The sequence below is a fragment of the Ambystoma mexicanum genome, chromosome 8 (assembly GCF_040938575.1).
Source record: "Ambystoma mexicanum isolate Mex_15411 chromosome 8, UKY_AmexF1_1, whole genome shotgun sequence".
In the NCBI taxonomy this organism is placed as follows: Eukaryota; Metazoa; Chordata; class Amphibia; order Caudata; family Ambystomatidae; genus Ambystoma; species Ambystoma mexicanum.
In genome coordinates, this window is record NC_090929.1 from 97418911 (window position 1) to 97443847 (window position 24937).

The 24937-nt window shown below is 45.7% G+C and overlaps 1 protein-coding gene across 6 annotated transcripts in view; it reads right to left on the reverse strand.

The window, feature by feature from the left end:
• MVB12B (multivesicular body subunit 12B) overlaps nucleotides 1-24937 on the reverse strand; it is a 786673-nt gene that overhangs the window by 443089 nt on the left and 318647 nt on the right. For 5 of the 6 annotated variants that reach the window (XM_069609391.1, XM_069609389.1, XM_069609393.1 and 2 more), the window contains exons 5-6: nucleotides 19019-19148; nucleotides 16867-16992 (exon numbers count right to left, since the gene is read on the reverse strand). In XM_069609391.1, the coding sequence (XP_069465492.1) occupies nucleotides 16867-16992; nucleotides 19019-19148 (256 nt within the window). Of the gene's footprint in view, nucleotides 1-16862; nucleotides 16993-19018; nucleotides 19149-24937 lie in introns of those variants that run through there. The other variant, XM_069609394.1, reaches the window with a different exon arrangement.

Consider the following 24937-nt stretch of genomic DNA (forward strand, 5'->3'; position numbering starts at 1 on the left):
TCCGCATAGTATTCAGACCCGGTTCGTTCCTCCATAATTGAAAACTCCTGGTCCCCTTCAGGGAAAGGTTGTCCTTGGTATCTGGGGTGTGGAGTAGAGTATGGAGTAGAGTAAGGCTGCACCTCGAAGGGGTCAGGTCTTTCGACCCGGGCCTTTTTACTTAGGGGGATAGGATCAGAGGAGCCTGAGGGTGTGGCCCCTTGAGGGTCATACGAAAGGAAATGTTCTGGGTTTTTGTCATAAAAATCCGCTAAGGAAGACATTCTTGACATGACCCTGTCTATGTCCTCACTGGACCATTCTTTGGAACAGGGTATGGCTTTAGTAGGCAACTTAGAGGACTTATCAAGGGTACCCTTGCTGGATGTTGCTGTCCCAGTAGATTTATGTTTATCTGTCTGCTTGGGGTGGAAGGATGGTCTTACAGGAGTGGAAGGCTGAGCTTTCCGCTGTTTCCCTCCCTCCCCGTGCGTGGAAAAATGTTTTCCCTGCCCCTTAGAGGCCCCAGAGACTTTCGACGCCTGGCGCCGAGGGTCGGGAGAGGTATTTTGTTTGGAGCGTGGGGCCTCGCTGGTGTTAACTGCGCTCTCGGTCTCTTGGAGCGCGGCCTGGGGGTGGAAGTCGTCTTCGTCTTCCGACGATGGAACTTCCGTTAATCTAGGGAGCGAGGCACTCTTGGCAAGAGTGGATGATTGCCTTGCGTCATGAGGCGATCTCGATCGAGAGCGCCCAGAGGACACCGAGTCGGACCGTTCTATCCGTGCCTCTTTCCGAGAAGTCGACGTCGTCGAGGTTCGGTTGGACTTAGTGTGCTTAGTGTGTGTAGGTGTAGCGCTTGCATCGCCGGGGGTCTTCCCCATAGCCGCCCTGCCGGACAACCTTCCGAGGTCGGGGACCTGCGCTCGGCAGTCTTTCGACGCCGTAATGCCCTCGCCGTCCGAAAGTACGGCGTCGCTGCCATCGCTGAAGGCGCCCTCCGCTGCCATGGCTGCCTGCCTGGCGTGGTGGGCCCAACGCTTTGTCGAACGGTCCTTAAGTGTTTTAGGTTTAAACCTACTACACGCTCTGCAGTTCGCTTCGGGGTGGTCCCTCGGCAAGCAGAGATTGCACGTGGCGTGCCCGTCGACCCAAGGGTATTTGCGATTGCACTTGGGGCAGAATTGGAAAGGGGTACCCTCCATACGCACCCTGAGGCAGCGGGCTGATAAGTGTAGGAAATATATATGTACCTATATACCAAGAGTGAAGAGTATGTACCACCCCCCACTCTCCCTACTTGCAGGGCCGAGGCCAGCGGCCTACTAGGCCCGGGCCGAGGCCAGCGGCCTTCCGAGGCCCAGATCCGTCGTGCAGCAGCCGACGGTCGATGTCTTCTCCAGCCGTCGTCGAGATCGATGGTCGACGTTGGGGTGGGGAAGGATGTCAATAAATAATTTTAAATTGCAATATAATAGCAAAAGTATGGCTAAGGCCAGGGGACTCCGCAAGATGCTTCCGACCAGTATGGCGGAAAAAAACAATCTGAGGATCCTAGACGCGTGAGGGATCTTGGGTACAGTGGACGTCACACTAGGGATAGTATTACTGGCACGCCTGTGTCGACGCCCATTTTCGAGTTTCGAAAAACAAACTGTAATACTCCGCAGCTTCCACTAGATGTCGGCCTATGCACAGCATGTGATCTAAGCAGATTCCACAAGCCTCAGAAATATATATATCTTTTTTTTTAACTTTTTGATCCGTGAAGAGAGAAACCTGGGGGAAGGGAGCCATCCCCTGAAACAGTGAAAACTATCCATTGGAGATTTCTGTTGGATGTACACCTTTTGTTGAACTGAAGATTTGTTCACTTTTCAAGCCAAAGACATTATCCTTAGCACCTTATATTTCCTTTCAGTGTCAGAGGATTACAATAGGATTACTGACACAGGAAATGTTTGCTTTATGCATCTTGACAAGGAACATTCCCTTAGTTTTTGGTTGAGGTAGGAAAATACCTCCTAAATTAGGGACAGTGAGGCCCTTCCCAAACCCCACTATTATTTTAATAGAAGTTTGTAGGCTTCTGTGCCTGTGTCTCATTCCTGGATCCAGACAGTGGACATACATAGATAGGACAACCAACATTGGACATTTGTAGGTGCAGGCAGGTGGTACGGCCAGCTGTGCTTGGGATGTGATGGGGGAATTGCTGAGTTGAGGCAGAGAAGGTGAGGGACAGAGGCAGGTTAGAGGAGAGGCAAACATGTTACCTAGCAGGCAGATGAAGGGCAGGTTAAGAGGGTAACTTGGAGGCAAGGAGGTAGGCTTTTTTATTTGGTTTTGAATACATCCGTGTGGACTGTTTCTTGGATCTCCGGGGGAAGAGAATTCCATGCAAGATGAGCAAGAGGAGAACAAGAGCAGAAGCGAGAGGAAGCACAGGGAGGCGAGGTGCCACCAGGGTAGCCAAGGAGGCAGAGGGGAGATTACGAGAAGGCTTGTAGAGTTGGATAGATACAGTGCACCTAGGGGAATGGTTAAACTAGGGGAATGGTTAAAAAAAACAGTATAAAAAAGACTAGAATGGCAATAGTGTAGGTTGTGGGAGACAGTGTTGCTGTGGTGCAGGAGAGGCAGAGAGGAGAGGCTGTTGGAGATAAAGGCTGCTGGAGAGGAGGAGAGTAAATAAGGAGGACGGAGGGGTGTGAAGAAAGTTTGGAGAAACATCACAAGGGCAAAAAGGTGGAGAGGAGAGTGAAGTAAGGCTGGAGGTACAGCAAGCGAGTGAATGAGGAATGGACAGGTAGAAGAGAGGTGAAAGACTCGAAGAACAGGGAGACGTAGGAGGTGGTGGAAAAGAACTAAAGAGAAGTAACACATTTACCTCAAACAAGCAAAGGAGGAGGGCATTAGGGAGTTATAATAAGGGAGAGGAGGAGAAGTAATGAGGGGGAGCAGATATTACATCAGAGGAGAGGTGGAAGATCAGCAGGGAGGAGGAGAAGGAGGTGGTCCCTGAGGGGGTACACGTGGGCAGGAACAAGCCCAGGGTGAAGTGTTGAGGAGTAGGAAGCAGAAGTGAGGAGTGGGCTTGGTGCAGGGTCCCTTAGGAAAGATACAGTTGCAAAACCAAGAAAGAGTAATTCAGTGGGCTGGTGGGCCACAGTACCAGTCCAGTCCTCTTTGAAAGGGAGATGGTCAGGGCACTACTCCAGAAGCCACGCAGGGACCTAAGGAGACTTTTACCTATCCTTACTGCCAAGAACATGTGAACTAAATTGAGTCTCCTTATCTTTTGGACGCGAGTGGTGAAAGAGTAGTTAAGCTCACACATCATACTACACCAAAGACAGACCACCAACAAGCACCTGGGATTAATGACTTTTTTTTTTATTAATTGCCAAGACTGGGGTCTGAGGGAAGCGCCAAAGCTTCACAAGGGACTTTTTTGTTTTTTCAACAATGGTTTCCGGATTGTTTTCATTCTTCCGACAGAGATGACCTGAATGTTTACTGGAACCTTTGCTTTGTTGTTCTTTTACCACGAAGGACAGGATGAACTTGAGCCTGGAGGGAAGAGCACAGTACTGCAGCCATGACACAGTGAGGGCTTAAAATGGGAACGGAGTTGGAGTTGGGACTAAATTCATTTGTGGCACCAAGACACCAGTTGATTTTCTTTGGATTTACTTGGTTTGTACCTTTCCTTTTTCAACGAGAGTGCCATGTCGGGTCATGTTCTCCCAGCTACGGGCTGTGGCAGTACCACAGCCATTTCATGTCCAGCTACATTGTCAGAAAGAGGTGAAAAATGGCCAAAGAAGGCATCTAATGTTCAGAAGTGAAATTCTCCATCCTTTATTCACTTAAGCATGAGACTATGCATCCATACATTTTGTTCCTGTACACCCCTTCTCCCAAACTGGCTCCTCAAAGCATTTAAATTAGCTTGGCATATTTCAGGAAATGGCAGAAAAGGGAGAGTACGACTCAATTAGCAATTTTATCACGAGGAAACAAAATGCTGCACTCTGGGCCGCTGCTGCGGTGAGCACATATATGGCAAGAGCCATTCAATCTGTAAATCCCTGCCTGGGTGAGTCCTTTCAGAAAAGGATCTGTGTGATGAATCCCCTCTTGAACCAGGGTGGCAGAAGTGATTGATGAAAGAGCAAGACTCGGACTGTTCACTAGAAAATCCCCTCTATATCCTCTTGCTCCATGTTGACAATTCTCCGGTGGTCATCAACCAAACCTTCCTCTCTTCGCAGGGCAATCTTCAAAACCTATCAGGAGATCCAGCCTCCCCTGCCCCTCCAACCGGGCATACCAATGGGATCCTTCACCTTGAACCGGGGCAAGGAAAGCCTGATTCATTTGCCTTGTTATCAATGTCTATGAATGCAAGTTAACCCCAAATAATAACAATAATATGAAGACAAATAATGTGCATTTGTTTGAAGAACGGGGATGTCAATGCGATCAGAAACATTTACTGATGATGGAGGCATTCCCCTGAAGGGTGAATGTACAATGCTACCAAGATGAGAACAAATGATGAGCCAGCCTAAGAAAGTGTAAATATACAAAATTACATTATTAAGCATCACTGGTGGCAGCAATGGGGTCAGGTATGGAGGAAGAGGGCAGGAGAGCTCATTCTTTAGCAAGTGAGCAAGGTTTAAGCTGAGCTTTCACCACGAGATCCAGAGTTGGCTGGCTTCGATTAGGATGGGCTGTAGTGTCCTGTGGAGTAGGCAGAAGCGGGAGGCCCATGCTGCATGGGGCAATGAGATTGAGTGCAGAGGAGGAGCTGAGGGAACGAGAAGGTAGGTAGAAAGAGGTGCAATCAGACAGGTCCTGAGGAGCAAGACCATGTATAACTTTGCAGACTAGGAGAAAGAACTTGAAAAGTTTGTGCTTGTGCATGGGGAGCTAACCAGCTATTGTAGGTGGCTAGAAGTGGGGGAGGATCTGGAGGAGGCTGTGGAGAGTGTGGGTAGCAAAGTGGAGGACATTGTCTAGAGGGATTAATGAGGAGAGAGTAAAGCTAAGGAGTAGGCTTGAACAGTAGTCTGGTTTAGTGATCACAAAGGTAGAGATTAGAGTTGTCAGAGTGAATAGTAAGAAATTAACTTGTTTTCTGAATGATGAGAAGGTTAATACGAGCAGCAGAGTCAATGGTAGTGATTTATTGCTGCAGTCAGAGGTCTCTATGAAAGAGGACAAAGTTGCGTGCCTTCGGCGATGACACAACAAGGTCAGGTGGTAAGAAGATTGGCAAGTGGAGGGACGAGTTCCATTTTTTAAGAGTTCAGCATAAGGTTGTGGAGATCCATCTAGTAACTAATTGCAGTGAGATTGATGGTAATGTCACAGTTGGCTCAAGAAACACTCCAAAGCCTGAGGACAGTTCAAGGTTTTTTAAAACATTAAATTCTCTCTCTCCCTCTCTCTCCCTCTCTCTCCCTCTCTCTCCCTCTCTCTCCCTCTCTCTCCCTCCCTCTCCCTCCCTCTCTCTCTCTCTCTCTCCCTCTCTCTCCCTCTCTCCCTCTCTCTCCCTCTCTCCCTCTCTCCAGCACATCCTATTAACCAAAGCGACCTTGGTATTAACTAGCAATTGTTTCAACCTTAGTATAGTAATAGGCTGACTAAGCTAAAATGTCAACCTCAAGGCCTTTAGCCTTATCTCACTAAACTCCCTACAGTGTTACTGACCTTGGCTCCTACAACAAAACAGCGCCAGTGAAATCAACACAGCCAGTGAGTTGGGGAGGCCGATTCCCAACTGGTCTGCGTTGAAGCCAAGGATGCAAGCAGCAACATTGTATTGTGAACGCTGAATCCAACAGTGTATGAAGCGCATGTGATAACCAAGCAAGTAAAACTGAACTACATATGAGTGATTGAACTTTGAAACCAAGATACGATACATTAGACAGAGTGGTCCGGCACCGCGAGCGTGCTCATTCGAACGTCTTTGTAAGGTATCCAACTGAGAGGTGGCAAAAATGAAAGAATGGAAAAGGATTGTGAATCGGAGTGGCCCTGCAACTGGTCAAGCAAAATCCCATGCACAATCGAAAGTCTTCGATGTTAATAGAGTAATGAAAGTTGATGATAAAGTAGTTCAAGTTGGTCCGAGCTGTAAGAAACTCATGGTGGCAACAGTAAAGACAGACACAAGTGACCACAGATCAAAGGTGTTTATTAAACTGTATAAATGGGTGAGAAAAACGCCTACACTAAACCTAAATCTAAGATGGGAGCAAACTACGACCATCAAATAATAATAAGGCAGCCTAGTGGCGTCTTGCCAAATAAAAAGGGCCAATAGTAAAAAAAGAAAAATATTGCCTGTCCTTACCGCTAAGTTACAGAATAGTGTGGGATACTGTTCATCAGAAAAGAAAGAAGTGTTCACAAAATGTTAAGCCTGGATGGTATCACTAGTGTCTCCCTTCCCCATGTTTTTCGGCACAGGAAAAGGCGGCACTCTCGAGCACAGCACACTCCTGAGCTTCTCCAGCACAAGCTTACAGATTTTTCTAAATTATCAGGGCCTTCGGTGGCCAAGTCTCTTTTTACACCAAGTCTCTTGCCTCAGAGGGCCTGATGTACTATTAACAACAAACAAAAAGTTCCTTTCTGTAATCTTTCCGTCAGGTGATATTCTTTCACCCGTGGATCCCACTCAACTAGGCTCCGGTCCTTTTTGTAACCTTGGCTTCCCCTCAGTCGGGTTCACATTTGCCAGTTCACACAGTTCATTTATTCAGAATATCTTGTGGGATTCACTTCACTTAGCTTTTTCTAGCCCCCAGTCAGGCTTTCCACATTTATTGTTCATACAGCGTTTTCCCTCAGCCGGGCACACACGCCTGTTTTACAATGTCACAACTTTGTTAATGGGTTAAGGACTTTCGAGTGTACAAGGGATTTTGGCTCGACGCTTGTATGACCACCTTAACTCCGGGTACTGGCCTTTTCCTACGGCCTCTTATTACTATAAAGTTCAGAAGAAAATGGGACCAGCCAGAGTCTCAAATGGACGCCCACATGGCGTCACGCCACTCTGCAGCGGGTCTTTCCCTGGACTGTACAAGTTCGCTAGTGCACAAGACGTTTGTTCATAACAAGTTGCCGTTTGCAACCTTTGCTCAACACTGTCCAGTTTACTATTGGTTCTCCCTCCAACTCCCCGGCTGTGCTGATCTCCTTGTCGTTTCTTGTCTCTGAAGTCAAGGACGGTACAATGGTTGCAAGCGTGCCTCCCCACCTCGGTTATCAGTGCGGAAGGGTCCTGTGCACCGTTGGCATCTGTTACACCACACGTTAGCTATAGCTCCCGGTCTTATGATTCCTTTCATGGAGGCTTTGCGGGTTTGGGTCGAAAAGGGCAAAGGCACTTCCTTCCTTGTTATCCTTTCCGGTCTCACACCCTTTTGTCTTTGTTTGAAATGTCAACCTGGAATAGCTGCTTCCTCGTGTGTTTGTCCTTGCTCAAAGTGTGCTCTTGTGCTCTGCCTTTTATCCCTGTGGGGAAGGGAAAGGGCCGTCAGGTTTGTGTAGTTATTGTCAAATGCCTGACTCTGCCTGACTCTTGTGTTGGGACAGGTCAGGTAAACGGCTCTGGTGTTAGTCCGTTGTCTTCCACAGTGTAATAAAGTGTTTGTGTAGGAAAAGGAGGGGGGGGGGTTGATCTTTTAAGTATTCTACGGGGTAGGATGAGGAAAATGTATTATAAGGAAGGGGTACCGCATCTCACCCATTGGAGTTCCACTCCCCGAAGACCCCCTATCCAGGTGATCCTCCCCCACTGGTCCAACCCTGGGGACTGGATCCAATAGCAATGGCCGTGTCCTGGCCACGTGGACGACAGATTTCTGGGGACTAGTGGGTGAGACACCTTCAGGTTTCTGAAAGAGCCCGAACGAGGGAGATCCGTCAAGAGATTTTGGACAAAGCAAATTTGTGCTAAAGTAAATTGGAAATTTGGTTTGAGCCTGGCGGAGGGAGCCTGATTGAACATTGTGTTGAAATGGATCGGAGCCCTGAGTAGGGGATCCAGGGTGAACCGTGAATCACCCGAGAAATTGGATACATGAAAATCCTATGAGCATTGTGTTAAAGAGGATGTGAGCAGGGCTGAGGGGGATCCGAGATGAATAGTGAATCACCTGAGAAATTGAGTGTGTGTGAAATCCTGAGAGGAAAATAACGTATTGTTTGTTGCTTCAGGCCCTCTGAAAGAAGAGACTTTGAAAGGCAAAGAGGGATGGAAGACCCTGATGCCAATGTTTAAACTGCACCCTCATGCCCGAGAAGCCAGAGACTGTGCTAAGCTGGAGTGTGTCGCCTTGTCCCGTGCTGAAAACGTGGGGAAGGGAAGCCAACGGCTTGAATATCCAGACATATCATTTCTTGAACACTTGTTTCTTTTGCATAATATTGTTTCCCAAACTATTTGTATTTAGAGGTAAGGATTGGCAATAGGTTTATTAGTATAGGCTCTTTTATTTTGACAAGACACCACTAGGACTACTATTTGATGGTCGTAGCATGCTCCGGTCTTTATATTTAGGATTAGATAGGCGTTTTGAACCCTTTTGAAGGTCAATAAACACCCTTGAACTGTGGTCACTTGTGTCGGTCTTACTGTTGATACCATGCCTTCTTTGCAGGGCTCTCTCAACTGCAACTCCCCCTCAGGCTGGCTCTGGATTTCTCCCTGTATGGCCTCAACCCCCAGCTGAAAGGGGTTGCAGTCGCCTCTTGACAAGGCCAGCGTACTGGCCTTGTCACAGTAATCCATTCAAAGATGGCTGGGGAGAAAAAGGGAAACAAGAAAAAAGATTTGAGGGTCATCAGCAAAAGGTAAATAGAGAACCCAAAGGGCAAATCTACATGAGGCAGCAGTACAGAGGGTCCAGAGCAGAGTCCAAGGACTGATCCTTATGTGACACTGGCAGGGAGAGGGGTGTGGGTCAGTGGTTTGCAAGTACTGGGACATTTTAAAGGGTCGGGCTTCCAGGTCGGAGGGGATCCAGGCAAGAGCAAATTTGCGAAAACCTAAATTCCCGGAGAATAAAGAGGAGAGAGTGGTTGACAGTGGTAGAGCAGTCCAAATGTATGAGTACAGAACAGAATTTGGAGTGGTGAGCATCAGAGAAAAAATGCATCCTCGTGGAGTGTTTACTATGGAAGCTAGACTGAAGTGGATCTGCAATAACATTATCCTCAAGGTACTTCGTGATCCGGTTGAAGACCAACAGCTCAAGTACCTTTGAGTAATGGGGAAGGCGTAAAACTGAGTCATAGTTTGAACAACTGAACACCACCAAAGACTCACAACTGCAGAACACACCCCCACTGACAAGAACAATAACAAAACCAGCACTGAGAGAAGAGGGAACTCCCTATACCCAACATCATACTTCGCAAATAACCACTCACCGGAACAAACCGACCCAACGTACAAATCAAGGAAGACCGACAACCAAACACAACCACGCAGAAAAAGAACAGACAAAGCTGTAGGTAACAAGAACATGATCGACAACCTAACCGCTTACATCACCAAAACAAGAGGACCCCCCCCCCACCCAACAGCCCCAACATTTTGAAGAGGAACCCGATGAAGACAAAAACCCAAGACTGAACCTAGAAGAGATATTCGATGACACAGACACAACTGTACCAACACCTCAACTAGAGATCGACTTGGAAGGAAACCAAAACACCAGTGACAAGACAACGCCGACAATAAAGCACAAACCAAAATATACCTTAAAAATCCACTGGAAATTAATAAACACAAGATCCATGTCAAAACACTCAACAGAGATCTTCGACCTTCCCTGCGACAATGTTATTGACATTCTATTCATCACAGAAACATGGCTCGACGACAACTACAAAATCACACTCCAAAACTGCCTCCCCACCTACTTCAAATACCTTCAGTTAAACAAAAAAAATAAAAAAGGCGGAGGCCTCAGAATAGCATTAAAAAAATACCTGAAAATAAAAACAGACGAACCTCTAAACATCCTGAACTGCAAATCCATCGTCATACACCCATCATCGAATCCAAAAACAAACATTAAATTCATACTGGTTTACAGACCACCGACATACGATGCAACCTTCGTCGACAACTTCATAGAAGCCATCACCAACATAGCCATTTAACACTTGGTTTGAAGAACAATACACCAAATCCCAGAACTCACTTATTGGGCATCTAACAACGATGAAACTACAACAGCTGGTCAAACGGGCAACACACTCGGCAGGACACACCCTTGACGCAATCTTCGCCAAGGAAAAACGTATCACCAGTAGACCACCAATACAAATACTTTAGAGTGACCATCTCATCATTCCATTCATGATCACATTACCAGCCAAAGTCACCATCCAGCCCCTCCAGCTCCCAACCACCACAAAAAGAAACTGGAATAACCATCAAAGCAAGCAACCTAATAGAACAACTTGAGCTGGCCAAACCTTCAACGGCAGAACTAGAGAAGGCAGACCTAGATGGGAAAGTGGAGCTACTCCATAAGTGGATTGCTGATACTATAGAAAACATCTCCCCGGAAAAACCATTCACCCCCTCAAGAAAAAGAGCAATGGCAAACTGGTTCACCCCACTACTAAGTAGCATGAAAAGGAACAAGAATCTGGAACTAGAATGGAGGAAAGACTATGGCCAAGATAAGAAAACCCAGTTCCAGAGACAAATCCAATGTATAAGAAGGAAATTCAATAGGCAAAGAAAAGGCATTATGATGACAGAATCACCAAAGCCACCAACACACAAAAAGAAATGTTCATCATCATAAACGAAATTAGAAACCCACCTAGTTGCAACAACACTCCAATACCCTCACAGAAACTACGTAACAACTTGGTAGACCATTTTCAAAACAAAATCAACGACATCCGACAAATCATACAAAACAGACTGACCAACCCCAACAGTCAACCAATCAGACCTGATGAGGAGCCAGAGCACAAACTCCAAAACTTCCCAGAAATATCACCAGAGACATTCGTCAAGCTGGTAAAACACAGCACGAAAGCAGGTTTGCCCATGGATCCCTGTCTCCTGACAATTACAAATCAATCATCGCACAAGGAACGCCATCAGTATACTACAGAAATCTCCTGAAACTGTTGATCGCGACAGGAACTGTACCACGATCCTTCAAATCAGCATATATTAAACCGCTTCTAAAACACACAAGTGGTGACGTGGTGACGTGGAAGACCTCTCCAACTACAGACTGATTCCAAACATCCCTACCCAGCAAAACTCCTAGAAACCTACGTTTACAAACTAACCCAAGAACACGTAGAAAAACATTGGTTGCTAGACCAAGCACAAGTCGGATTCAGACACGCAAGAGGAACAGAATCGGCACTACTATCCATCTGAGATTACCTAAAAACAAACGCAGACTCCAACACAACCTCTGCCCAGATTATACTTGACCCATCAGCAGTTTGACACAGTAAGCCATGACACCCTAATCAAAAGATTAGAAGATATAGGTATAACGGGCATGGCACTACTCTGGATTAAATCATTCCTAGCAAACAGAATAGAAACTGTATGGATAAAAAAAAAAACTCAAATCTACTCCACGAGTTAACGACTGTGGAGTACCACAAGGATCCTCACTATCACCACTATACTTTAACGTCTACCAGACTCCGTTAATCAGGATTGTCAAAAAATACAGCATTACATTCTACAACTACGAAGACAACACTCAAATCATCTACAAAATTGAAGATACACAAGCCGATCACTCAACCTTAGTAGAATGTCTAAAATAAATCTATGACTGGATGAACGCCAACAACTTAAAAATCAACCCAGGAATGACAGAAATAATGATTATATCCAAAAACCAAGAGAACACCTACATTTCCTGGCAGACGGAATTGGGAACCGCGCCCACACCATCCAAGGTAGTAAAAAACTAATGGACAACGCTCAAACCTTGGAGCCACAAGTAAACGCGATAATTAAGAAATGCCTCTTCCTACTTGACTCAACAAGAAGAATCCTACTTTTCTTCTCTTTCACCCAGAAAACACGGACAATCGTCACCCTCATCCTTTCAGGAATCGACTAGGCAAACAACCTCTATCTCGGGATGCCAGAATACCTCCTGAAGAATGCAGCAGCTACACTCCTCCTCAAGCTATCTAGAAGAGACCACATCACCCCAGCACTAAAAATGCTACATTGGCTTCCAATCAAACATCTTATAACATTCAAAACATGTGCATAACACACAGGGCAATCAACGGACAGGGAGAAGAATTCCTATAAAGGAAATAAATCTACAAGCCAACAAGACTCCTCAGATCAAGCAATGAAATCCGCCTTGAACCAAAACCATACGCCAGGAAAAAACTACAGGGCTCCTCTTTCTCCCACCTAGATGCACAAACCTGGAACAATCTCCCGCAAGAAATAAACACCAAAGATCACCTAAAATTTTTAAAACCTCTAAAAATCTGGCTCTTCAACACCTCGGAACCAGACTGAAACAACTGAAACAATCAAACAAGAAAATACAAAAGAACAGACGGACAGAATATATGACGGCACTGACAACACCTAGGGCCGACTAGGGAAAACACCTACAAGAACAAGAGATATGATGCTAGGTGGAACAGAACACGAGCGACAACACCAAGAGGACAGAGCAATAGCAAACATGCTGAACACAAAAGGCACCACCACCAACCTTACCACTCAGAAAGGGCATAGAGTACGAGCATAGGTCGCAAGTAAATTGACCCGAAAGGACTACGTTGCGCCAACCACAAACTAGGATGTAGGGGTTGGCCATATACAAAGATAAAAACACAAAGACTCGCTAAGTTAACATGACGACAGAGGGATGCGACAGTCTTATCATGCGGAAACCTAATCACTGAAAGGAAGACAACCTTTGCTAAATTCCGAAAGAGACAATATGAGTGTGCATTTCTTTTAACAAGGCTACTAACCAACCCCACTAAACTTCTATAAACCTCACCTCTCACTCTAACCAAACACAACCACACCTCTTAAAACCGCAGCAGCCCGCACGCACTTCACCACACTGCAACAACAAACACACCACACAAACCCTCACACAACAGCACACGATGGACTCAGAACCGAATACCACACCAATAAGCTTGGCAAACGGTGTTAACCAAACTGAAGCTGCCAACAGTACTTCATGGCTCCCTTGCTCTTCTCCAAACTTTGTCCTACTAACACGCCCTAACCTAGCCCCTTTTTGTTTCAGATCCGCCAGCGCCAGGGGACCACTGCGGTGACGATAGTGCACGGTACAAATATCCTTTAACATTAACATAGTTTGCTGGGGTGTTTGGGTCAGAAGAGAGTTTCTTCGATAGGGCTAGGAGAGTTGCAGATTAGAAGAAGGCAGGGAACAGTCCGGAGGAGAGGCATAGGTTGCAGAACTTAGAAAGATAAGGACAGGTGATGGAGACCAAGTCTTTGACCATTTGGGAAGCAAACTGGTTGAAAGGGACGCATGCACAATGAGTTGGCGCTGCGAAGGAGGGGTGCTAATTCAATAGGAGAAGTAGGGGAGGTAAGAGGATAGTTGGTGAACAGAAGGAGGATGGGAGAGAGGAGAGCTGTGAGTGTGTCATGAATTTTAGAGGAAAGTTAGTGAGCATATTTATTAGCAGAAAGGGAGTAGGTAATAGATATTGTTTTGGGAAGTTTGAGCAAAGCTTGGAGGGTGGTAAATGAAGATTTGTGGGTTTGATTGGCAAAGTAAGAGTTTGGGTTTATGAAGAAAGAGAATTTGGCAGAGTGCAGTGCAGAGGTGAGGGCAGCCAGGGATGTTTTGTAGTCTACCATTTGGGTAGGGGTCCGTGATTGGCGCCAGCATAGTAGGCAACAGCGCATGTTTGAAGGATCTGAGTCTCAGGGGTGATGCAGGGCTGAGGACGGGGGAATATTGTTGGTCAAAGGGAGTTATATGTGCATAGTAAAAGCCAGGAGAAGCTCAGGTCAATGGAAAAGGCATGGAGGGGGACTGGAAGGAGATCCCTCTTAAGTCATTGAAGAGGGGAGTGGATGGAGGGACTAAGATGCTAAAATGAACAATGGAGTGATCAGAGGGAGAGGGACAGAGAGAGAAGTCAGCAGAGGAGAGTGAAGTAGAGACGACAAAGACAAGGTAGAATGCCCACCTGAGTGGGCAGACTCAGAGGAAATGGTCAGATAGGAGGGAGTGGGGTTCAAGGGTCGGGCCGCAGAGGGCCTGGGAGTAATATTAAAGTCCTGCAGCATGACAGAAGGAAGTGACTCAAGGATAAAGTCCAGGTCAGTGAAGGAGTTAAGAGGACCAGGGGTCAGTAGAGAGCCAGAACAGTGAGATGAGTAGAAGGGAGGAATTTAATAATGGCATATTTTTAAAAGAGGAAGCAGTGATGTCACAAGGGAGGCAGAAGGCAGTGTTAAGGGCCTTACTGATCAGAAACCTGTGAGGATAGAGCAGACTCGGAGATACGCCACTAGAATGGTAGGCATAGGACACCAAACAGCTGGGCAGGTAGCATAGAAGCCCAAAACAATGAGGAGCCTGTCACCCAGGTGGCAGCAGCAGTGAGGAGAGGGGCCTAAGCCACACAGCTGAGTAAGGCAATAAGACCGCTGATGGGGCCAAGTCAGGCTGTGGATGTCTCTGCATGGTGTGGCATAACCTGAACCCATACAGCACAAAAAGCTTGTCTGAACAGTACTGCAGATAAAGATTTAACTGTCTCACCTGAGGCGCTGGTTGCCACAACTGATGACAACCACAGAACCAGCAGGACTCCAACACACCCAGCTACAACTGGGAGGAAGTAGCAGGCCTTATACGCAAGGATCAGGTTTAGAGCTCCTATAGGGGAGAGGTGGGTAGATGCATCTTACTGGCCGTATGGGTCCAACTCAGAAGGGAAAGCATTTGTCGCAAGGGAACGAAGAAACACCTAATAGGCCCAGACAGGATAAAAAAGGAACCAATAAAAGAAGGGGACAGGATACTTAAAGCCCAGTCAAGAGAGTTCATGGTTTTCTGTTGCAGGAACAATGGGAAGAGGAACCAGATGACTTACAGTGGGATTACTGACACTGAAAGTGCCAAGAAAGAAAAGACAGAGAAAATCGGCAGTCCAGCTAGCATTGTACATCCAAATCCAAACCCAGAACACCACCCGCGTTACTAGCGTATCCCATTAAATGACCATTGTCAAAAACCTTAAAGCTAGTCCTAGAGTCCTGCTTGCCAAGCGGATTACAGAAGGCCAGTCCACAGAACCCCACACAACCACCCTTCCCAACGGGTCAGGGAGAAGGTAGCAGCGCAGCAGTGTGAAGGGCCATTAGGGGAGATTCGTGTTAGCAAGAAGTGAATGTTTGGGGTGAGAAGAGACATCAATAATAAAAACCAATGGCAAATAAAGGCAAATCTCACAATTTAAAAACAATCAGCCGGGTATCTTGGACACAACGTCACGTAAATACGTTTTGCTCCTTTTGTGGAGTACCAGTAAACTTCTCCCTGGTGTCATGCTGCATTTCAAAGTCTCACATGAACAACACTACCCACAGATATAGCCTCGCACAGTGGACTGCAAACCCAATGCTTTGCTTGTGCCTGTGGTCTACTGTTAAAATTAGTAGGTGGGGTTTGGACTGTCTCCCAATGCCATAATTACTATATTATTGTGAATTGAAGGCATGCTATGTTTCCGTCTACCGGACATCCAGAAGATGGTCCCTTGGTCACAGCCATGGCAGTTTAGCGCTTTACAAATTCCAAGTAACAGAGAAATGGAAGCTGTAGGAAGGGAAAAGTCCCTTCCTACAGAATTATTATTTTTTTTTAAGTTGAGAAAAACAGTTTTCATTGCTTATAATAAGATAAGCCAGATGTAGGCTAAAGAGCTAAGAGAACGTGAAAGGACAGCTTAATCACATTTCACAATAAGTTCATTAGCTGCTGGAGTTGGGAAGTCTCTGGAAGACCAACATCACCCCACTACCCTTCTCTTAAGTCACCGGAATACAAATCCAGCAAAAACAACTAACTAGTCAAAAAATCAAACCTGCAAAATGGACGCCCAGTAAGAAGACAGTTCACAAGTCTGAACTGTTTTGAAAGAATGGTCCACACAGATGCCGTGTTGCATGTCTGTAAATTGGCATTTACAATGTAAAGCGTGACTACTGAGAGGACCAGTGATCTGCTCAACACCATGACATATGTTTAGTGGCCATGGCAGAATGTGGACTTGTCTCTTTCAACTTTAAACCTGCTTGGACTACCTGTAGATCTTCCATATTAACATCCAGTGAAGCAGCAGGAGCTTATTCCGTTCCGGGTCTGTTGTCAAGAAGTCAGATAGGACACATTGTGTATTCAAAAAGGGTCTTATTCATAACATGGTGAAGCCTGGGACACCGGCAGCGAAACCTCAGAGGGAGACCATGCTTGAAAGATCAAAAGCTGGAGCAAAACAGACGTGTCCTTAATTTGTTTTAGTGTTCGCAAGTACTCACCACTGATTATCCACTACATTTGTACATACTGAACCCACGTAGGGAACCGGCGGAAGTTGATCACCTTCGATTTTCATCATAACCAATTTCAGTAAATATACAAAATCCCTCATTGCAATCTTCATAGAAAACAAAACTACACTGAATTTGATAAGAGTTTGCAGCCACCACCATCTTTTTTGCATGGGACAACCCAAATAACATCAAGAGATCTAATTTACAAACATTTTGCAGCGGTGCAAACTAACATTGGCCTCTAGATAGAGCAGCAAATTTACCTTGGAAGGTTGGCGGGTGGGAGAGACGATGCTGGTATTTGGGAAGAAGGGCTTGTTGGTTGAGAGGACTCCGGCGCTCGAGGGACCCTTCCCATTCGATACCAAAGGCCCATATTGTTCAGTTCCCTTCAGGATAAAATCATTCGTCATTAAATCACTGCTAAGGGAAAGCTCCATCAATTGAGCATCACGGTTTACTGGGTACCACAAGATTCTTTAATAAGGTTTTATGATATGCACAGAAATGAACATGGTTATTTCATTTCTAATTGACTAAGCTTTTCGCATCAAAATGCTTTGAGATGAGTTAACTGTCTAAGCAGCAGCATCCTTTCATGCCTTAAAACTAATCTAGTCATCTTTTATTGACAGAAAAAAACATCTGCATTAAAAACACACAAGTGGTCTAATACATTCTAAAGTGTTCATTGAAGAGTAACAACATTCAACTAATGTCAAATCACTTGCAGCACGTGGATGACAAGGATCACATTAACTTGGTACCATTTTATTTCCTTAAGCACACATTTGTAAAATGGTAAAATGTTTTCACAATTTATTCTTCAAAAGGAATGAGCAGCAACTCGTTCAGTCGTCTGGAAATTACTACTTTAAGAAACAAAACAAAAATAGCTACAATTTCGTAAGCATGTGACAACGCAACTACCCAACACAATAGGCGAATGTTATTTGGTGTTTTTGTAATCTATTTTATGAATTGAGAACTTCACATACAACCAGGCACATGGCGTTTCTCAAAAGTGAAGGTGTGTCTCAAGCAGGTGTTCTAACATAGGTACATGAGGAGCAAGAGTGCTGCAATCAGTGAATTATCACACCCAATGCAAGCAACGTGACTTCCGGCTCTGGCCACCCTCTTGGCTCACCGTACTTCCCAGAAAGTGAATCCTCAAGGAGTCTCCACGATTCACCTTAGCTTTGAAAAAGATGTTGCTGCTGTATGGTGTGGTTCCCAGTTCTAGAGTATGGATATCAATCTTTCCCCTGAGCACTGTGCCTAGTATTGGTCACTTGTTTCTAAGTAGCAGTGCCTACCAAATGTACATGGCCAAAACTAAACCCAACAGCATAGACTTGGCTGACTCATAGGGAAATTCCATTGCTAGAGAGTCAACAAACCCCATCAGCATGGAGTTGGTTTACTCATAAGGAAATTCCATTGCTAGAGAGTCAGACATGGCTCACAGTCAGGATGTAAATTGGAAGACAGAGAACATGTCATAGTAGACCAAACACCCTGCAGGAATAAGTGTGAACTATGTGTAAAAAATGTACTGCTAGGGAAAAAGCAAGGTTACACCTTGATGGTCCCTCACTGCATCCAAAGTGCCCTATGCCTTATGTAAACAACAGACTAAACCACAGGCATAGACAGGTTGAATAAGTTTGGGCAATGCTATTGGTCACTCTAATCTAGCATTTTATGTGCACTAGCTCATGATATGTGACTACAGTCCATATACAGGAGGAAATACAGGAGGAAAGGTCTAGCATGGTCTGCCCTGATACATTCCCTAATCAGTGGATCATAGGTTCTGTGTGAACAGAACAGCAAGGCACAAAAACCTGAACTCTATCAATTATGTACAGCCATAAACATACAAAAATGGGCCTCATTACGACCCTGCCGGTCTGGAAACAACGGTGGCGGTAAAACCACTGCCACTGTTGTTTCCGGGCCGGCTGATTCAGAGTCCTGCAGGCAGGAGGTGTATTTCCCGCCAGGTCTGACCTGGCGGGTTTACCACCCGCCAGCAGGCGGACATGGAAACACCGGCTCTGTCATAGACGGAACCAGTGTTTCCATGGTCTCCATCCCCATGGAGTCTTATGGGACTCCATGGGAATGGAGATTTACAGAATTCCGCCTCCGGAATTACTGGGTCACCGGGGTTGTAATGCCGCAGCGATTCCGGCAATCACGGAGACGGAATGCAACACGGCATCTGGTTTTTCCGGCACGGCCACCGCCGGACTTGTAATGAGGCCCAGTCATTTTTGGGGTTTTCAAATTCATTAGGAACATTTTAAACTTAATTGATCAGTAAGAGGAACTTTCCTAAAAACAGTCTGTAATGCAACAGTGTAAACACGACCTAAGGATAGGCAGTATGCAGAAGAATGGACTTACCCTATGAAAGTGTACTGCGGGGGCGCCTGCTTGGACCTGCCCAGGATTCGAATATCACAAATGGCCGCTTCGGTCGAATCCCTAGGGATGAATTTAATGCATAGCCGCTTCTTCCTAAAAGCCGTCTCTTCTGCAAATGGGACGAGTGAATGTTTTGTTACTAGATCGTCCATATTGTGTTTTAATTTGACTTCAAGATAACATCAATGAATAAACGACTGCGAATAAATGACTGATGGGGTGGGTTTTATAGTTGGCAGCATTCATTAGGGGCTGCAGGATTTGATATCAAAGAAAAGACCCCATCACAAGCCCTACTGATACCAATGCTAAACATGCAGCTTCAACATGCTCTACTGCAAATCCTAGCATCCCTCAGACTTGCAAGCCAAGCAGCAGATTGACCCAACAATCAAACAATCTCTTATTCAAGAGCTCATGAAACATGCAGCGTATCTCCCAAACTGTAGATCTATGGTATAGAATTTCCAAAACAAAGGAAGAGAACTGGCTGCTGGGTAAAACGTGCCAAAATCCTCCTAATATTTATTTATTGGACATTTGTACAGCCCCTATACACAAGTGCTTCCAGGCACAAGACATTGTTTTTGGGGGGGAGGGGGACATAGGAAAGAAATCTACAAAAACAACAATAACTGTTATATTGGCCTTGTGACAATCCTACCATGCAAGTACAAGACAAAGGTGGAGAGTGCGGGGGAGAGGAAAAAGTTGGGGTTGCCCAAAAAAGGGGAGGAGGGGTAAGCAAGTGCTGGGGGCCAAGGCGGCTAGTGGCAGGTGAAAGAGAGGTGGAAGGTAGAAGATGTGTGATGGACAAGGTGGACCAGGTTGGACTAGTCCAGGGAAGGGTTCCAGTGAGCAAGTGCTGGCAAGGGATGCTGGAAGGACTGGAGGGGGGAGGGATGGACCAGGTTGGGCTAGTCCAGGGAAGGGTTCCCGTGAGCAAGTACTGGCAAGGGATGCTGGAAGGACTGGAGGGGGGGGGGGGCTGGCCCCTTTATGACTCAGAAGGGAGCAGACTCCAGTCGCAGCGGCAGTGGGGGAGAGGGAGGGGTTGAAGGAAGGAAGAGGAGAAAAGGAAGGTCTTGAGAAGTTTCCAGAACTTAAGATCCGGCGGCTAAAGTCGGAGGGTGGCAGGGAGGCTGTTCCAGAGGGAGGAGCTAGCCGAGGAAAGGGATCTACCTCCCACTCTCTGCTTGGAGAAACGTTTGACCAGCAGAGAGTTTGAGCCAGAGGACCGAAAAACTCTAGGAGGGAGGTATTTAAAGAGGGGAGGCTGGATGTAGAGAGGTCCCAGGCCCCAGATAACCTTGTGGATAATGCAAAGGGTCTTGAACTTGATCCTTGGGTCACCGGGAGCCAGTGGAGAGACTTTAGGGCTGGAGAGATGCAGTTCCTGGGCTTGAGGCCAAGGATAAGTCTAGCAGTCCTATTCTGGATAAGTTGAAGGGGGCGAAGGGAGGAAAGAGGCAGAAGCTGTTGCAGTTGTCGAGCCTAGAGAGAACCATAGCTCTGGAGACCTTGAGTTCCAGGGAAAGATGAGAAATGGTAGAATGCCCCTGAGGAGGTGAAGCTGAAAGTGGGACTTCTTGGCAAGATCCGCAATGTGTGGAGAGAAAGAGAGGGAGGAAGATAACCCCAAGGTTTTTTGCCTCACAAGAGGGTGAGAGTAGGGGGGCCAAGGAGGGTGGTCAGAGAGGTTGGGGGGGGGCCCAATGAGAAGGATCTCTGCCTTACTGGTATTGAGGCAGAGCATCATATTCATAGCTTCCCCTCCGGAAATGAAAATAGTGCACCTCCAAATAAATTCATCATAAATATCTTTGGCAAATGAAATGCATGAAATGTCTGATATTGTAAAACTAATCTGACACATGTTAGAAATAGATCCCTCTAGTCTATAGTTACAGACTGACTGCTGCATCTCATATGGTCACTAAGTTGCACCGAATTCTGGGTGTTGTAGTTTGCTCTAGAGGCAAGATAACAATTGCCACTTAGGAGATGTATTTAGTTTTTTTTATATTACCCATGCATATTCATTCAGTACATTTATCTGCAATATTAGTTTATAATGTATCTAGGTTTAATGAATGGATATATCTGTAAACTATGATTGATATTGATTATTTAAAAAAAGTTATTTAAATCTTTTCATTATGTTTATTTGGATAGCATTATCCAACAGATAGACACACAGGGGAAGATTCTCAAAAATAAAAAAAGTGGAAAATTCTGAGGTGCGCCACAAATGTACCAGAAATAGTTGTGCCTCATTCACATATGTGCGCATCTTGGAGATGCGCCACTTTATAGAAGGAGCACAAAATATGTTCAAAAGGTGTGCAAAGTGGGTGGAAATCATGAAAAAGTACCAAATTAGGCATGCCAAGGGGCAGTGACCACAGAAAGTGAGCAAATATACACCAAAATCTGGATTCACAAAACCAGAACACTGAATTTGCTCCACAAAATGCCTTTCAACATGTGATCCTTTCTCAATGTGGAGCAAGTGGACCAGAAAAGAGTCAACTAATTTTTCCAACAAAAGCACACAGTGCACCCCAATCGCAACCAACAACACAGCATAAAAGCCGAGCACAGAGAGACTGGTACACATTCCCAAAATGGCTAATGCAGTGGCATTGCGCTGCTGCACCGACTGATTGGCTGGAAATGATCTGTAGGAGGACCAGTGTATTTCAACTGGAGGGGACGCCTCCCACCCCATATCATACTGTAAATGGTGAGTCAGTGAGCGGGTCCCCTTACCACATCCACAATGCGAGCACATGCCATACCACCAATAGTCAAGGTGCTGGCAGCCCTGTATTTCTTTGCCAAAGGCTCCTTCCAGATCACCAGTGACATCACAGTGGCGATATCACAACCCTCACAGTTACGGGCCCAACGCAAGGTCTGCAACATGATAGATACAGCTGCCAGGGTATATGTAGGCATGTCTCATTATCCATGTACCAGGGCAGGAAGAGTAAGGGCATTTTACGACATCGCGACATGATGGATACAGCTGCCAGGGTATACGTAGGCATGTCTCATTATCCATGTACCAGGGCAGGAATAGTAAGGGCATTTTACGACATAGCGACATGATGGATACAGCTGCCAGGGTAGATGCAGGCATGTCTCATTATCCATGTACCAGGGCAGGAATAGTAAGGGCATTTTACGACATAGCGACATGATGGATACAGCTGCCAGGGTATATGTAGGCATGTCTCATTATCCATGTACCAGGGCAGGAATAGTAAGGGCATTTTACGACATAGCGACATGATGGATACAGCTGCCAGAGTATACGTAGGCATGTCTCATCCATGTACCAGGGCAGGAATAGTAAGGGCATTTTACAACATAGCGACATAATGGATACAGCTGCCAGGGTAGATGCAGGCATGTCTCATTATCCATGTACCAGGGCAGGAAGAGTAAGGGCATTTTACGACATAGCGACATGATGGATACAGCTGCCAGGGTAGATGCAGGCATGTCTCATTGTCCATGTACCAGGGCAGGAATAGTAAGGGCATTTTACGACATAGCCGGGTACTGTGCGTTTGTGTTGCTGCTGCTTCCTCCTATGTGGCCCTTATACTCCTGAGGCCATAGAACCTTGTACAGGAATGAGAGGACATTAGGAAGCAGAACACTTTCCATGTGGCAGTAGAATACTTTCCATGTGGTTTTCTGGCAATCACAATTCCAGTTTTTAGACATCTTTTTGCGACATTTCTAAAAGGCATTCCCAAACTACCACCCGATACATGTGTGTGGTATATACTTACCCAGGGTGCTAGTCCTAAAAAAGAAAAGTGGGGACTCTGGCGAGCATTGGGAAGCAACGTCACGGGGCGTCAAAGCGAAATATGCACATATCAGTCAGGCGTGTCTTTCACGATTGAAAAAAAGCCCACACGACAAAAAAAGCATTTGCCAAGGGAACAGATGTCATAGGACCTTGCTGCTTAAGAATGCAATGCACACATCTTTTAAATCTGAGAACCTCGAACAACACATGTCTGTATAGAAAGATGTCAATATGAGACATTTTGCAGCTTTACTTCCATCTATTGCCGCGGTTTTGCAGTTAAGCGTCTCATTTCAGAGGTGAGGCCAGGGTTCGATTTTCATCCAGGGTTCGAAACCCGGCTTGTCGTGCTTTAGTTTTTAAATGTATTAATCTCACAGGTGGGGACGGCGTCCACCCTCTCAAAAAAAGTGTGAGAGAGAAAGCCAGCAATGAACTTGCTGTATGACGAGACAGGTAACAACGGGACTTAACCCTTGATTTTGGAATAAACACCAAACAGAATTTCAATTGGATTCTAATAGGATTTTCAAGCAATGTATTTCAATCAATCCATCACTTCCACACGTTGCTGAGTAACAGCCACAACACGTACATGTGGATCGTCATCAGGTGGGTCCTCGTGTACGCGACGTCACCTCACTTCTAAGCACATGCAAACATTTGTGTGGGTTTACGCCGTCAACCCGCATGGTCCCTCGACTTGAGCCCTGCACTTACCCATTGGAAGGGATCCAGTTTACAAAGTAAATTCATCGCACAGCTGAAGTTAAAACATATGCATTGTTGCCTTATTTTCAGACTTATTATGCATAATGAACATTAAATAAATTGTCTAAAATACTTTGCTTGTGTTTTTTTTGGGTAGATGCACTCCTTTTGTTGGCATTTGATGAGGAAGTGAAACTCATGGCAGCATTGGCACAGAAGTCTGCATCTGACAGATGTGCCCGAAACAGCTGCATCTCACAAGATCCATTAAATGGCCACTTATTTGCGCACTGAGCATTTTGTTGGTGTTTTCTTTGTCAATGTGCCGCTTGCATGAGAAGCGCAAAGGTGCAGACGCGTCACTGCGCCACCGCACATCCCACTGACATGCGCATGTTTTTGCCCCCCACAAACTCTGCATCAAATCAAACACACATGGTACATTTCAAACAAGTACATTTTGACATGCGAAATGAACATTTGAAAAACCAGGCAATGTAAATGAGGAAGAGGTCATTCCACTTGCCGATAGTAGGATCAACCGCTCTTTTCAGCCATGAGTACGGACAGGGTGATAAAGCACTGTAAAACTCTGCAGAACCTTGCACCCTGACCAATACCCTGTGTGGAGACCCCTCTGTTTCCCCCAAGCGTGGGAGACCGAGTAGTCTCGCATAAATGATTTTTCTGAAATTAAGTGTCAAGCCTGTCAAATGTTTAGGAAAATATGCACCCTTTGCTTCTGTTGAAGTAAAACCTAAGCAAGAGCCCAGCATATATATTAAACTGGAAGTGTACAATTCCTCATGCGCCCCCTTTCTTGCAAGAGTACTTTTGATCCCCAAATTGCTTTAAGGAGAACTTTCTGAAAGTAGCGGACATTCGCACTAGGATTAAACCCGATATCTTACATTGGAGCGACCAAAATCCACCATATTATAACATAGATCTAACCACTTTTAAATACTGACACCTGCAGCATTATGCTGTCCAGGCTTGTAAGACTAGGGTGCACCTGCCCTTTCACATACAAGGACTTGCAGCATATGCCCATATCAGATGAGTTTCCTTCTAAAGTGGAGGAGGGAGGGTGTTAGTCTCATTTTTGTAGGTATGTTTGTTTTCCCATGATGTGGGGTGTAATAGGGGAACACTGACTTTCTCGTCGTCTTCTTGGATTCCAGTCTCAAGATTCCTCGGCTTCTCTCGCTCTCTCCTTGGTCTATCAATGATTTCCCTCATCAGAGATTGGGATTGGCCAGTCTTTTCCAGACTCCAGTGTCTAAATCACTTTCATTCTCATACTTGACTAATCCCCTCTAAGACTACAGTGGTTCAACCTTCGCTCTCTTGGTTCC